The sequence below is a fragment of the Falco cherrug genome, chromosome 13, assembly GCF_023634085.1.
Source record: "Falco cherrug isolate bFalChe1 chromosome 13, bFalChe1.pri, whole genome shotgun sequence".
Lineage (NCBI taxonomy): Eukaryota > Metazoa > Chordata > Aves > Falconiformes > Falconidae > Falco > Falco cherrug.
This window is the reverse complement of record NC_073709.1, coordinates 22,893,965-22,908,898: the sequence shown is the minus strand read 5'-3', so window position 1 is coordinate 22,908,898 and position 14,934 is coordinate 22,893,965. Positions and strand designations below refer to the sequence as shown.

At 45.5% G+C, this 14,934-nt stretch overlaps 1 protein-coding gene across 1 annotated transcript; it reads right to left on the bottom strand.

Moving 5' to 3' along the window:
- Positions 1-364: 364 nt before the first annotated feature.
- On the bottom strand, positions 365-13,722 carry PRPH2 (peripherin 2). Its single transcript, XM_005438984.4, has 3 exons — positions 12,588-13,722; positions 9,601-9,847; positions 365-3,398 (listed from the first exon to the last, which is right to left on the bottom strand). Exons 1-3 carry the CDS (start codon positions 13,166-13,168, stop codon positions 3,162-3,164), a joined length of 1,065 nt encoding a protein of 354 aa, XP_005439041.2. The 5' UTR covers positions 13,169-13,722; the 3' UTR covers positions 365-3,161.
- Between the last annotated feature and the right edge of the window lie 1,212 nt (positions 13,723-14,934).

Sequence of the window (14,934 nt, the reverse complement as noted above, 5' to 3'; positions counted from 1 at the left end):
GATGTCTGTTGCAAGTCAGATTTAAATGGGGGGAAAAAGAGGTTATAAACCCAGTTTAGCTGATTTTCAAGGGCCCTGAGGATGTTGGTGGTTTCACTTGTTGAGCATGCCTAGAAGTCAAGGCCTGTGAAGATGCTTTAATTCCTATGTACTACAAGAGGATACCACTAAAATGGCCCAGCAAAGTTTGTTTGTAGTAAGAGGCAAATGATGAAGGGGTCTGTGTGCACATCCTGAGCTTAGCTGGGCACATGAGAAGAGGAAAGTTTGCTTTCTTTCAGAGCTTTATATAAGGGGTGGGGAGAGGCTTCCCACCTATAGGATCACATAGAATGGGTCCAAAAAATGAATTCAGAAGCAAAAAGTCAGCAGTAACGCAAATTAAAGAAATCTGTATTAAATTGTATATATTTAAACATTTTCTTTAAAGAGATTCTTTACTTGCAATACAATTTTTAATACCTAAATTTACATTTGCAGGCAGCAGAGATATCTTTATCTAGAACAGCATTTGCAACGTCACAAGAAAGTGTATGTAAGATTGGATGAATGATATATTACATGTAATATTTTACAAAGCAGTCATATTACAATCTTGTGGTAATCATAAGATGTCATAAAGATCTTCATTAACCAGGAGGCTTTATTTTATACGGCATTAGCACATACACTATTTGTTCTTATTTGTACAAACCCCTGATTCCAAAACTATTCTTCATAAACCTGTCTCAGATGGTCTCTCTACCTGCTAAATACCATGAGACTCTTGCTCTGGGAACTGGTTTCTCCAGTGTGGCATTGAAAGAATAATTTGACGATTCGTTATGTTGCTTTAGCAATAGACTGGGGAAAAAAAAAATAAAAAAAATAAAAAGGGAGACCACAAATAATTGGAAAATCCTGTCTAAATCATTGGCCTAAACCAGATTTCTAGGGCAGCAATGAATCTAGGTCTCTGAAAAGTCTGATGTCTATTCAAGTAACCGGTATAGCTCACAGCACATGGAAGCCTCACAAGGAAAAACTGTAATTAATCCTTGTAGTGCAGCTCCTACCCATATGTGACTCCTCCAAAAAGCTCTTCTCTGATATATGTGGCCACATCGTGCGCCATCCACAATCCTGTTCTTCTGTAATGGACCAGCTGAGAGGAACAGCTGGTTGTAGTGATGTCCTCCTGAGAAGGAAGGAGTTGGTCTGGTTTGTACAGTTCTGCCATGCAGAGTGGCCCTCAGCAAAGCAGTAAATGATAGGCTGTGGTGAGTAGCAAGTTGGCTTTTACGTTAGTGCCCTTGTTCTAGTCCATCTTACACACAAAAGAAGAGAGCTGACTTTTTAGTTCAGTGTTGTAACTAAATCCATAATGGTAACTGAAGTTAAAAGCTTTGACCAGCTTTGAAAAAGTGAAAGGATGCCATGAATACCTGTCAAAATCAAACCTTGTGTGCAGATGGCCCAAGACAGCCTGGCCACGGAGGTGTAGACTATGGCTTGATGTACGGACATGTCCCTCCCTGATCTGCTGTGAACTGGCCTGTCCAGCCTAGAAGGAGTTTGAACAAAAGCCAGAGGAGCTGAGTGCTGCTGGGGCAAGTGCACAAGTTAAGAATGAAAACTAACAGGCTGTGCAATGAGTAGGCAGCTGCAAACATGGCTGCGTTTGAAGAGCCACCACCAGCCAGGTGGGAAGGACCCTCTGAGAAAGCTCTCCCGGGCACGCCGCAGAGAAGCAGAGGTTTTGCACAGCCGGGGTAGAAATAAGTGTGGTGCCGGGCTTGTAGCCGAGGGACTGGGATGTCTGCAATCGTTTGTGCAGGAGGTTGGGGCTTGCTCTCTTGGGTTTCTTTCCCTTTAGCTGAAATTACCTGGCATCTAAACTCAAGATGACACTCTGTGCCCTTACTAGAGGCCGCACACCAGAGCAAACTACTTCCATGTCTTATTCCAACTTTGTATATGAGAATAGGGTCCTCCAGCTACGATAGTATGTTTGGACAGATGGCAGCATATGCAAAGTGTGCCTTCAACGTAAAAGATAGAATGATGGGTGCCCTATCACTGATAAAGAAAAATGAAACTTGTAAAATTTTGCACACTGGGTACTGATGTAAATTTACTTTTCCCTGGCCTCAAAGTCTGAGGTTTGATGTATTTGTGGATGAATGGTACCCATTTACTAGGACCCTGAATAACAGTTGAAGTGTTATTTCTAGGAAGACTTTTTTTGTTTAGTTTTGTTTGGGTTTGGGTTTTTTTTCCTTGTCTTGCAAATAGTTGGGCTTGAATATTCTGGGGCAAATTATGAGATTACATACTTTTAAAAATGTCAAGAATAACTGGAACTGGCACATGCCCATAGCATTGATTCCACTCACTAAAAGAGGAATCTTCTAAGCTTCTGCTTGTTTAAATACAAGGTGAAGCATAAGTCTACAGCACACTCATTCAAGATACACAGACTGAAAAAAACCCTGAGAAACAAACCCCATAAATTTACCTTAATGTTGTTTTCGTGATACTTGTGCTGTTTCATTAAATTACAATTTTTGCTTAGTACGTAAATTCTCAGCATAAGTTTGCATTTTGTTCTATGTACACCTTAAGAATACAGCAGAAAATACCATTGCTTAGCACATTAACAAAAATCACAGTATATGAGAGGTTTGTCAAAATACCAGTATACTAAGTTATAAACAATTCTGGAAATCCTGCTTTCTTTGACTTCTAACACGTTATTCCCCAGAAAACCAATCTGTCTTTAAAATTTGAAGTACATAAAGTATGCTGATAAAACAACATGAGCAAAAGATGCTAACTTTTCAAATTCCACTTTCAATTTCAAAATAAGATGGAATGGATCACCTTGTGATGCCAGCAATTTATTTTTTGTGTTAAAACTAACTGTCCCTGTTAAGGGAACATGTGAATATTGCAAGTCCTAGTGAGGTCATTTCCCCAAGAAGATACGGATATGGTGTACTCACATTGTGGTAAAGGTATTATCCCAAGGTGCACTATATATGCCCATATACAAAAAAAAAGTATGCGTAGAAATGTGTATTCTGATGGTTGATACATAGCTTTTAAAATGTAGTTATTCACAATTCTCAGTTTTTTTGATTCCTCTCTGATAAAAAGTCAATCTTACATCAATTAGAAGCTCAACTGACTGTTGTGATGGCTGGTGTCTTCCCACCTTCCCCTCCTTCAGCCCCTTCAGCATCTGCTTCCACCTGATTGAACTTTCCAATCTTTTTCAAACTCTCTAGCGCAGACTTCAAAGTGTCCTTCAGGCTGTTCTCCAGGATCCACCCTTCGCTTTCACATTCAGGGTCTTCAGGATTTGCAATGCTTTCCAGAGAGGTCTGTAGGAGACGCAAGCCAACCATCACGGATATCTGCGCCGTGCAATGGAAAAGATAGAGCGTGTCAGGCAAACCTTTACACCCTTGCCCACACCTTCACCGTCCTCCGCTATGAGCAGCCTGGGCTGGCTGTGTGGACAAAATGCTAAAGGCACCACACAGGTACAGCTTAAGGGCTGCAGGAACCCTCCACATGAGAGGAGATGCTGGGCAGCCTTCCCCCTTGAGCTGGGGCCCAGAGGGCTGAAGGGGAGCTGGCAGCAGGAAAATGTCCCTTTGCAACTAGGAAAGGAGACGGTGGAGGTCTGAAATCAGTGAACACCACGTACCCCCTCACGGGGTGGCACCTCCTGGGAGATGCTGATGAAACCTCTGCTCCTGTGCACTACGTGTCCGTAAAGCTGTTTGTGTGCGCAACAATATCCACTTTGGTTTAACTCTAAATATTTCTAATTCATGTTGACTTCAATATGTGTGGCGAGTATATTAATCTGATCCAAGAGATATTAATGAATCAGCAACTGTGCAGAACACAGCAGCATTAGGGTTTGAGCCATCAGCTTGTCTACTTTGAATTCTGGTTTTGTTTTTATATAGGTATGTGCAAATAAGGAAAGCAAGGGAGCAGGTGATCTGCATCTCTCACTGGCTCTATCTAGAACAAAACAAATTTCTATTTCTGATAAAATATTCACCAGTCCCAGCAGCCCTGACTGAGACTTCTTCAACTCTGTTATGCTAGTGTAACACCCCTGACACTAGCGACACCCCAAACCTGCCTCCAGAGAGAAAGTTTTTCACCAGTGCTCTGCCTTCTAGCACCGTGCAGAACAGTCTGACTTGCACTGTTGTGGTGCTTATGAAGAGAAGTGATTGATCCGTGAAGTGGAGAAGGAAAGAAAAGGCAGGACCCAGAAGAGCCAGCTTGATGAGGTGGTGGAGCAGGTGGTTGGGATGGGGCAGCAGCAAGACTAGTTTAGTCTTTCGTGTGCTAGGTAAAGCTAGGGTTGAGACCACTCGTTGTTGTCTAAGTCCTCATAGGATTTGTTCTGTAAGGGAAATATGATGCCTCTGTTATCCTATCCAAATTCCCAAGGAAATGATTAGCTCTGGTCCTCCCAAACACTAATGGCTGAAGAGGCCAGCATCCCTCTGTGTTGCTTACCTGTTGGCACAGCTGAGGCCCCCGGGGAGCTGCCCTGGACCTGCAAGGTGCTGCTCTCTCTGGAGGCTTTTGAATTAAAGATGGAGGAAGCTTGCAAACTGTCATGCAGGATTACAGCAGCAGGTAGCTGGGCAGATTTGAAGTTGGGATTCAGCCACACAGCATGCCCAAAAGCAAAATTCACATCTGGATTTTTGGGCTCATGGGGCTGCTCAAGCATGTGCTTCTGTGGACCATTCGTTAGCCTATCTACCCTGGTCATCCTGCTTGTGTATGGTCAGTGTCTACAAACTCTTGGAAGACTAAAGCTACCACTGGTTGCTCTCAAAATTTTCAGATGTTCATGTTTCTCTGCCTTCACTCAAGATTAGAAAGGGAAAAACACTGGTCAAACAAACAAGCTTCATCAAATACATCCATATCCAAAGGCAAATTTTCATCCTGTTTAACATAGGAATGCATGACTTGCCACACCTTGGCCCTCAAAGAAGTTTCTAATGGTCGTGAATCTAGAAATGGTCTCCTTTTGTTGTGGATCTACCCAGTATGATGATGACTTAAATCAGTTGAAACACTATTCAACAAAAGCCACAAGAAGTGACAAATCGCATCACACTAGTCTTGGGATTTAAAGCCTTTGACATCTTCCCTTCAATCTGAGTCCCAGTTTTGCTGCCATCAGTCATGGGACTCATATCATTCATATTAAGGCTGCTGCAAGTAAAGATTAATGGGACTGGATGTAAAAGATGCCTCCGCATTGCTCTCTACTTGTGCCACCTCACCACGTGTCAGCAGGAGCTGGTTTTGGTGGCCAAGTTCCACTATTTGACAGCAGAATTAGCTGAGGCTTCCTAGGTGGCTCTAAGCCACTGAATATGGTCATGCTTTAAAAAAGGAAGGTGTTTCTGCAGAAGGGAGCAGCTGAACTGCCCTCAGATGAGGTTCCATGACATTTTCTCTCAGTGTAAGACTTCATTTTCTTAAAAATCTTGCTTAGAAAGATTTTGGGTCCCTGGGTTGAAATTTTCTAAAAGCAGTGCAAAACATTTGGCTCTCATCACCTCCGCTGGCCCAAGCCTGCCTTCTCTGCTGGATGAGAGTCCAGGAAGCTGGAGACAACTGTCTGGTCATTTAGTCTGTCTCCTACATGGTAGCACAGAGCCTCAGACCGTTGGCTTTGCCGAAGTCCCGCACCAGGGAAGTTACAGCACCAGGCACCAGCATGTGCTGGGGGGAGCTGGCTGAAAGCACCTTGGCAGTAAAGTGCCCTGGGGGCCTGGTGGACACCAAGCTGAACATGAGCCAGCAACGTGCCCTGGTGGCAAAGCTGGGGAAGGGTATCCTGGGCTGCATTAGGCAACGTATTGCCAGCGAGCCGAGGGAGGTGATCCTTCCCCTCTGCTCAGCGCTGGTGAGGCCGCAGCTGGAGTGCTGCATCCACTGCTGGGCTCCCCAGTTCAAGAGTGATGTGGGCATGCTGGAGGGAGCCCAACAAAGGGCCACTGAGATGGTGAAGGGACTGGAGCACCTCTGCTGTGTGAAGAGGTTGAGAGAGCTGGGAACACTCAGCCTTGAGAAGAGACGGCTTTGGAGGAGATCTCATTGATGTGTACAAGTATCTGAAGGGAGCGTGTGAAGAAGATGGAGCCAGGCTCTTCTAAGTGGTGCCCAGCGGCAGGACAAGAGGCCATGGGCACACACTGAAATGCAGGATCTTCTGAATGTCAGGAAACACTTTTTCACTGTGAGGGTGACTGAGCGCTGGCCCAGGCTGCTTAGAGAAATGTTGGAGTCTCCTTCCTTGGAGATATTCAAAAGCCACCTGGACATGGTCCTGGGCACCCAGCTCCAGGTGGCCCTGCTTGAGCAGGGGGGTTGGATGGGATAACCTCCACAGGTCCCTCCCAAACTCATCCAGTCTGTGACTCTGAGTTGCAGACCTGTGTTTAATCACAACCCAGCAGAGCAGGCCTGGGCATCAGGGTCCCAAAGCCAGCCCGGTGTCTCTGAGCGATGCTTTCCCCTGGCCAAGAGACAAACCATCATGACACTCCTGTCCTTTTACAGCAGCTTTACAGCGGCAGGAAGAACAAGGCCACGGTGTTCCTCCAGGGCTAGGCATGGACAGGCTGGGCTGGTGCATCCCCCTGCACCACAGCACGCTCAGCCCCTCGGTCTGTGCCAGCAGAGCCAACTGTCCTTCTGGGGGGTCCCTGCTGCCTGGGGGTTGGTTTTGGAGATTATAGGGAGTTCACCCCTGGTATTCAATGCAGCGGAGAGTTCACTCTCCAGTGCGTGAGGTGCAATGCACCTCCCGCTCGTGTCTCATCGCTCTCCTGGGTTCCCACCTCCTGGAGCTCAGTGCTGGGCTCCCTGTGGCACCACATGTGAGGTGAATCTCAGGGTCTCTGCTGTTGCAGTAGCTGTGACCTGTCGAGAGCCATGTGTTTGTACAGGTGAAGGACCTGGAGGATCTGAGGAAATGGCTACTGCCCTCCCTTCGTTTTGAAATTCTCTCTCCAGGGCATCCTTGAACCCCTCGTTTCCTCTTTGCTGGCTGAGGCAGGTCGAGAAGACAGCCAGGCTTCCTCCGCTTGACCTTCTGTGATGAAGCCCATCTGTTTGTCAGGGTTTAGCCTGAGGCGGCTTAGCTAGAGCAGGGTGTGATCTTTTTTTGTCCCCCTCATGACCAGTTGTCACTCATGGGAAGCCTACAGCTTTTGCTAGTAAAAGCAACATGTGGTTAATAATGTAATTACCAAAAAATACGACACACGACATTTTTTTCCAATAGAAGTTCTGATACTTCAAAATAGGTTCATTCTCCCTTGCACCTAATATAGAAACATTAAACGTAAATGGTCTTCCCTGAGGTCCCTACACCTGTTTGGCATGTTACAGTTTTCCACAGCTCGAAGTAACAGCTGTGATTAGTGTCTCCCTCCGTGCTCTGTCCCCCTTCCCACACCTCAGGACCACCAACCCGGCTGGAAGAGTCCTCTGCCGGCCCCCAGCAGGGCTTTGCTGGGGAGATGCTGTGTCCGTACTGCTTGGCTTGAGTTCAAAGCGGCTCCAGCTGCAAAGCAAACCAGGATGCTCCTCTGCTTTGGCACTTTTCTGTAACTTCTCAGCAAGCCAAAGGGAAAATGAGAAGCGCAGGGCCAGCACGTTAACCGCCTGCTGGGTTGCACCCCGGTCAGACCGGCACCTTACCTCGGCCAGGAGTCGGGACCTCTGCCGCACTCCTACACAGTGTAAAATTGTTTCCTACCTGACTGGAATTCAAAGAAAGTGGTTGTATTTCAAGGGGGACTAAATGAATGTCTGCCTCCTGCTTTGCTTCCTCCCTTCAAAGTTTGCCTTAAAAGTGGAGGGAGACCCACATCTAGACCCTTTAGGGTAGAATATCAGGCAAGTCATAAATATTCAGGAGGGCCAATTAATATAACCTCGGATTGTGATATTTCTTTAAAGCTTTGCCCTGAGAGTCCTCTGATTGCTTGAGAAAAAATCTCACCTTCTATTTGGAAAAAGATGAAGAAAACCAGAGAATATTGTATTTCTCATTATGCCACAGGTTGAAAAAAAAATACCCGGGTGTACTTTGAAGAGTTAGACATAAAATACTGTATTTTTATCGCTACTGTTAATGTTAATGTCTTTAATCTCCTACAAGTCAGAATGTTACAGGTTCCTAGTCATGATTTCTCACTGCTGGCATTAGTATTTCTGTGCCTTTTTCCCCCTGAGTTTTTGAAGTTCCTTCTGATTTTCATATACAGCAGAAATTCCCCTCTCTTCAAGAACTCTTCATTTGAATCTGAGCTGAGGCACGAGCTTCTCTTTCTTTTCTTACCAGCAGAACAGCACTCCAAGGAGGCAGTACATTTCTCTGCCGTGTGGAGCAGTTATTTTAAAAATAACACAACATGAAGTAACTTTATGATATGTTTTCCAGTTCACAGATTATTTGGGTAGGTGTTTATTTCCTAAAAAGCATCTTCATTCCTGGAAGGGTGTAGGCCAGTGCTTCTATCAAAATACGATGCATCTTTTTTTTTTTTTGATTTGCGTTCATATAAATTTTTAAACACCCAGCTGAACCATTTAAAACAGGCAATGCCATTTGCAGCTGCCTTTTGAAGGGTTCAAAAGGGTCTGCTCCCTCCATGTCACGCAGTGAGCTGCACCCTCCCCACTCCCCACCTGGTCCTGCCCTACCTCCACATCCAGCACCTCACGCGCCAGCCCTCGTGCCGCTGCCAGCTCACGCTCCCTGCGTATTAGCATTGATTAAACACCCTGGCCAGAAAACTGGCCATCTCCCAGGGGCAGAAGGATGCATTTTCCTCACATTGGATGAACAGTATTTTAGCAGCAAAGCTGCACTTTGGGTTATGGTGCCCACAAACATCTGCACTGGGCAGTGTTGGCACCTGTTTGCATATGGACTATGGTTTCAGGAAGCAGAGTAAAATAAAATTAATCCACCTGCTTCACCTAAACCGCTTCTTGTGACCAAAAACATTGGTGGAGCTGATGAAGGACCTTAAACCAAATGCTGCCCTGAAGCTGGACACTGCACACAGCTCTAGGTCTTATTTTCATCAGCACATAAACTGCTTAATTGCACTTTCTGTCCCACGAATTACTGCCATCTCTTTCCGATGCACTGCTTTGTGTACTTTTCATTCCCCACTAATGGTGACACATGTGAAATTAATGCATCTGGACAACTGAGCCCTTGCACGCTCCACCCTGCATTTGGCAGAAAATGAGTCCTGTTTCCCCTCCCTCCCGTGGGATGCTCCAGGCTCTGGCCCCTTGCTCTGAAGGGGCAGTCCATAATTTAACAGCCCCCCCCATGCTTCCCAGCTGTGTCTCCAGCCTGGGACCTTTTAGGCTTTACACAGATGTTCACTGTTAGATGTTTTCTCTGCCAAAGAACCATGGTGGATGATTTATTTTAAATAGATCTGATCTTTAACTTAAAAGTCCATGCTGAAAAACACTCTGCTCGTCCAGAGCTGGCGCTTCAGCAAAGCGGGGCTGGGGGGAGAGAGTTACCTCAAAAAGCCAGACGAGGATGACGACGGCGCCCATGGAGCTCATCATGCTGCTGTAGTAGTGCAGGAGGGCTTCCCGGCAGCCCCGGCGCCAGAGGTTGAGCTCCTCTGTTTGGTAGTCGTAGCTGTAGTGAGCCGAGTTGTTGGTGACCTGGTACTGGATGCAGGGTCTCGGGGAGCTGGGGTTGCAGCAGCTGAAAGGGACACCATCTACCAGGTACCGTCCGTCCACGTTGCTTTTTATCCGACTATGGGCAAGGGCAGAAGGAAGCATGAATACACACACATATGCACACATACATAAAGATATACCGGAGCAAACTTGCTCGAGAAAGGAAAGCAAAGGCAACACAGATTTTCCACCGTGCCTCCTGGCCATGCCGTTTCTCTGCATCCTCTGTTCATATAGCAGTGTTTGTCCCAGGTGTTTTCCTCTCTGAAATCGTTTTCTATGTCAAGGCTACACCAAATCTATAATTAACTCTTCATGATGGAAATGCACCCTCCAGATCACTTCTTAAAAAAAAACTTATTTTTTTGAGAAAAGTAAATGGCAGGGAGAAATTTCCGGAGGGGCAGTCAGAAAAAAGTGATCACAGCACAGTTAGGGTGGAAGGGAGATGCTGGAGGTGACCTGAGCTTGGAAAAGGACCCGCAACAGCCTTAGGACCCACCATATTCAGCCAGACCATGGATCTGGCAAACCTAATAGGTTCTGTTGGATGATAATAGCTCCAGGAAGGGGTTGTGCATTTACTCCTGGCTTGGGAAGATAGCCAGCATTTAAAACGTGAAATGTGCTTCAGCAACAGGATGCTGAAAAATCTCTGAAGTCGTTGCAGGAGCTCCCCAGCTGTTGTTCATTTAAGACTGTGGTTGCTCTCCATAAACAGCCATTTAGTCTGGTGCCTTATGAGATACTTAGATGAGAGATACTTAGAAGGCAAATAGTTCCACTGAGACTGTAAAAGACTATGATAAGAGGACTGCAACTCTAACAAATGCCATTTTGCTTAGAAAATGACAGAATGGAGAGCCCCAGTGACCCAGAAAGGTGAAAAAAACATCTGAGAGTCACTTGTAGCTTTCTATACGGATATCTTACAGCTGTGTCATAGAGAGAGAGAGGTGATTGTGACAGCCTGGTGAAGCAAAATTCCACTTTGCAGTCATGACCTAAATATACCTAAATGCCAAATGCAGTTGAGGTTTTATTTCCAGGTGCAAAGTGTGCTCTGAGTTGGGTCTAATTCCCAGTGATGTGTAAATGCTCCACCAGCTTCAGAGAGATTGTATCAGGCCTTCGTTCTACAAATAATATAAGAATCACATTGCTGGGGATAGACTCCCACCTTCCCTGGAATTAAGAACTTTGTTATTGACTTCAAAGGGGCCGGAACATCGCGCCAGGAAGGTGAGCAGACATTGTGCACCACAGCGTAGTTCAAACCTTGAATTGACTCATTAACATCCATTTGTGGATTTTTAATGGCCTATTTCCTGCCTGAGTAGTACAAAGAAATTGCCCTGAGTCTCAGTCCCAAACAAGACATCAGTTATTAAGGGCAATATAACCTTGTTTTGCCTCTGTGCTTTGCCCTTCCACTGCTGGTGGATTAAGTTACAGCTCTCAAATCTCCATATAATGCTGGCAAGGTGTTTTCAAGTAGTTATTTATACCCATGGGCATACCTTCGCAATGCAAATACTCCCTTATTAAATAGTGATGTATTTGTTATAACCCCACAGTGCAATAGGTTAAGCCTGCAACAGTTTTCACTATAAAGTCCTAGTTCAGAATTGCAAAAACAATCAGACCACCCAGCAAGTCAAAACAATATGCAGAGAGACACACACATGAAGTAACTCTTACACAGTCAGGCAGGGATCCCAAGAGATACACAAAGCTTTTTACAAAATTACTTCAGACATTTTTAACATAGGCAGTATATTTAGAAGGCAGATTGCTTCCAGTTTGCAAGACCCTTTGTGCAACCACAGAGCATGAACGCTAATGAATGATGTTCCCAAAGAACTCTGAATAACGATCTCTTCCCCTCGTACTTATTTTTTTTTAAAGTTGTGGGTATTTGTGCTCAACATTCAGTTTTTAATTTCAGAAGTTCTTTTGTTCTCGTTGTTTATTTCTTACTTGTGCTTACGGCACCTAACCTGATTTTGAGATTACTGCCTCTTTAGGCACTGACATCAGAGCCATTAAGATATTTCTGGTCAACAATCTGTCCTGGTTTGTACAGAGGAAACTAGTGCTGTTTTCTCATGAGGTTTAAAAAAAAATTAGGCACAAGTATATATATTGCACATGTTTTTACACAATGAAGAACTTAAAATGCCTTTGGCTACCGGGGACACTGTGCAAAGCCAGGAACATCAACGGGTGTTGATGCTCAGTAGTGTCACAGTGCTGAAGGAATCCATGGAGTGAATATAAAAATCAAACTCTAAATCTTAAGGATTTAAAACACAAGTTATTGGTAAAGTGTTACTGTTCCTATTTGTTTCCATGAGACTGATTAATTGCCAATACCTAATTGGAGTTTTGAAAGTGGCATTGACAGTATATATCCAGGGAAGTCTTGTTTTAGGAACTTGGTAAGTCCACATTGAAATGTGCTTTAGGATTAGTGAAGTTCTGATACTTTCCTGTAGTTTTGGGAGTAGGTATGTGTGGCTCAACAAAAAGGGTTTACAAAGAGGTAAAAGAGTAAAAAATACTACTTTAAATCTGTTCACGCTGCACTGAGTAAAAGTGAGAATTGTATATGCTTTGTATTTTAGGCTCTGGATAACATTAGAGGAATTTGTCAGGGGAGGAAGCCATCTAGCTGATCGTTTGGAGTCCTTATTAAGCAAGAGCAGAACAAAACCCCCTTGTATACAAAACCCCCTCTGGCCAGTGCCTCTTGGGATGTACATTTCTTTAGTATGAACGGTACTATGCACTACAAACCCCACTACGGCACTTACTCTTTCACTTCTTTGGAGCTGAAGTCCAGATATCTGTTGCTGATCCACTGAATTTCAAACCAATCTTTGTAGCCGTTGTTCCCACAGCATTTGAACTCAATTTGGAGCATGTCAATGGTCTTCTTCATGAAGCATCTTCCAGGGGTGTCTGTGTCCCGGTAGAACTTCATGCCATTCTTGAGCCCCTGGGCCAGCGTGCTGTCCAGAGAGCCCCGCATGAGAAAGCAAACCAGAGCAATGAAGAAAACAAGTATGTTAAAGAAGAAACATAGTGCCAGGTAGGGTTTCAGCAAAGGCTTCCACCTGGCAAATTTAGCGGGATCCAGAGAATCATAACAAATTTTGCCAGCAAAACCATTGTAGCCGCAGGATAATATACCCATCAATATCAAAGAATTGGGCACAAAGTGGCTTTCAGAATTGTCCATCACTTCACTTCGCTTCCGGAGTTCAATTTTGAGGAACAATCCCATGCTAAAAACAACGATTCCAGCAAACACTGAAAACCAGTTCATGAGCCATAGTCCCTGTGCTAGTTTTACCCGTTTCTTCTGATTGAATTTGACTTTCATCAGTGCCATCTTTGCAATGTGAGATGTTGGAAGATTTCACAGCCTGGACCCCTCTTCTCGGTGTGAGCAACTGGAGGAAGAACCATTCAGGCGTTGGAGGAGACCCTGAACGGCACGGCGGGAAGCAAGCCACTGCACAGTCCTTCCATCTTGAGCTCCCCCAGTCAGGATTTGAGCAAGTAAAATATTTAAGGATCCCAATTAACAATTTCACATTAGTGAGAATAATGGGCAATTAGCACCTACAACTATTTCTGGTAGTTCCTTCCAAGCAAAGGAGAAACAGTCTCAAGGTTTCAAATGATTTGATCTGGATCTGCAAGACGTCATTCTAATACCTTTAATCATTTGATCCAATCTGGAGAAATGTCTGTCAACAGATGAGTAGAAATAATCCCTCATGTTACCATTTAGTAGATTTGTGCTTTCTTATGGTAGGCTGCTGGGCAAAATATGAAAATCCAGAGATATAAAAAGACCTTTGCTGCCAGAAGAGTATGGATCCTTTGGGGAAACAGGAAAAATATACATCGCCTGCGTGATCCTGACCTATTCATATCTACAGCCAAAACCATCTTTCTAGTCCTTACCCTTCTGTGTTGACATGAGGTGACATCCCGTGGCTTATGTGTTCTGGAAGCAGATAAGCGTGTAGTTTACAGTGACCTAAAAAACCTAAGCTTGGCATTTTCTATTAACTTCCAGGGCTCGTACTGTCTCCGGGCCTTGGCAGGAGGGAAAAAGAAAGGAAAAGTTCAGAGAAACTCAATAAATAAAGCCTGGGGTGAAATTTAGAGGTGCTTTTACAAAAAGCGAGCTGACATGAGCAGCTTATGGGCTAATCGCTGGGCTAGGGAGGAGAGCAGGGCTGGCGGGGCTGCCTGGGTGTCCCGGGAGCTTACACCAGGGAGGAATCCCACCGAGCAGCTGGGGAGGGACCCTCGGCCATTGTCACTAGCAGTGTAAGGGAAGCACCCCGGGGTCCCCGGGGTCTGGCTGAGTGACCTGCAGCCTGGTCCCGCTTCCACACTGTAGTAGGCAGAAAAGGAGGGATGCAACCCTCCTCTTCAACGGCGGCCTTCCTCCTTCTGCCGCACAGCCGTTCAGGGAGCACAGATCCTGGGCTTTTGCTATTTCCAGTGCTTTAGGAGTTTTCCTCACCTGGAAATATCACTTCCTGCCACCCCCACCCCCCTTGCCCTGCAGAGGTTCAGAGCTATTGGGAAAGTCCTTTTTCCACTCACCACCTGCCACAGCAACACAAAATTAACCTCAGGCAACCTCCAGCGATGCAAAAGTGACTGCAGGTGTGTGATGGCGTGGGTGCTAACGCCACAGGTGAGAAAGGAGCAGCCCCAGGAGAGGGACCGGGAGGCTCTGCCCAGACCCAAACCAACCTGACCCGCTGCCGCCCAAGCGCCCTGGGGGCATCCTCTAGTGGCTGCCAGCAGCATGGCTGCCTGCCCCGAGCCAAGGGTGAAGGGACCTGCCCAGGAGGAAGGCAAGTGTGAATTTTTTTAATTTTTTTTTTTAATGCACTGAAAAATAGCATTTTGGTAGTCTCCTGCGATGTGGTACCATGGATGCTGCTCAGTTACCATTTGAGATCCTGGAATGCTGGAGGTCCCTTCAGTAAGGACAAAGGCTATCAAGCTGCTACTTTTTCCTGTGCTAATAGAAGGTTCTTGTGACGGACCGTTTTTGGCCCATCCATGTGCTATCATGGTGACCTGCACAGCACCTGGTAACTGGGATTTTCTCAAAGCAGGCCTGGT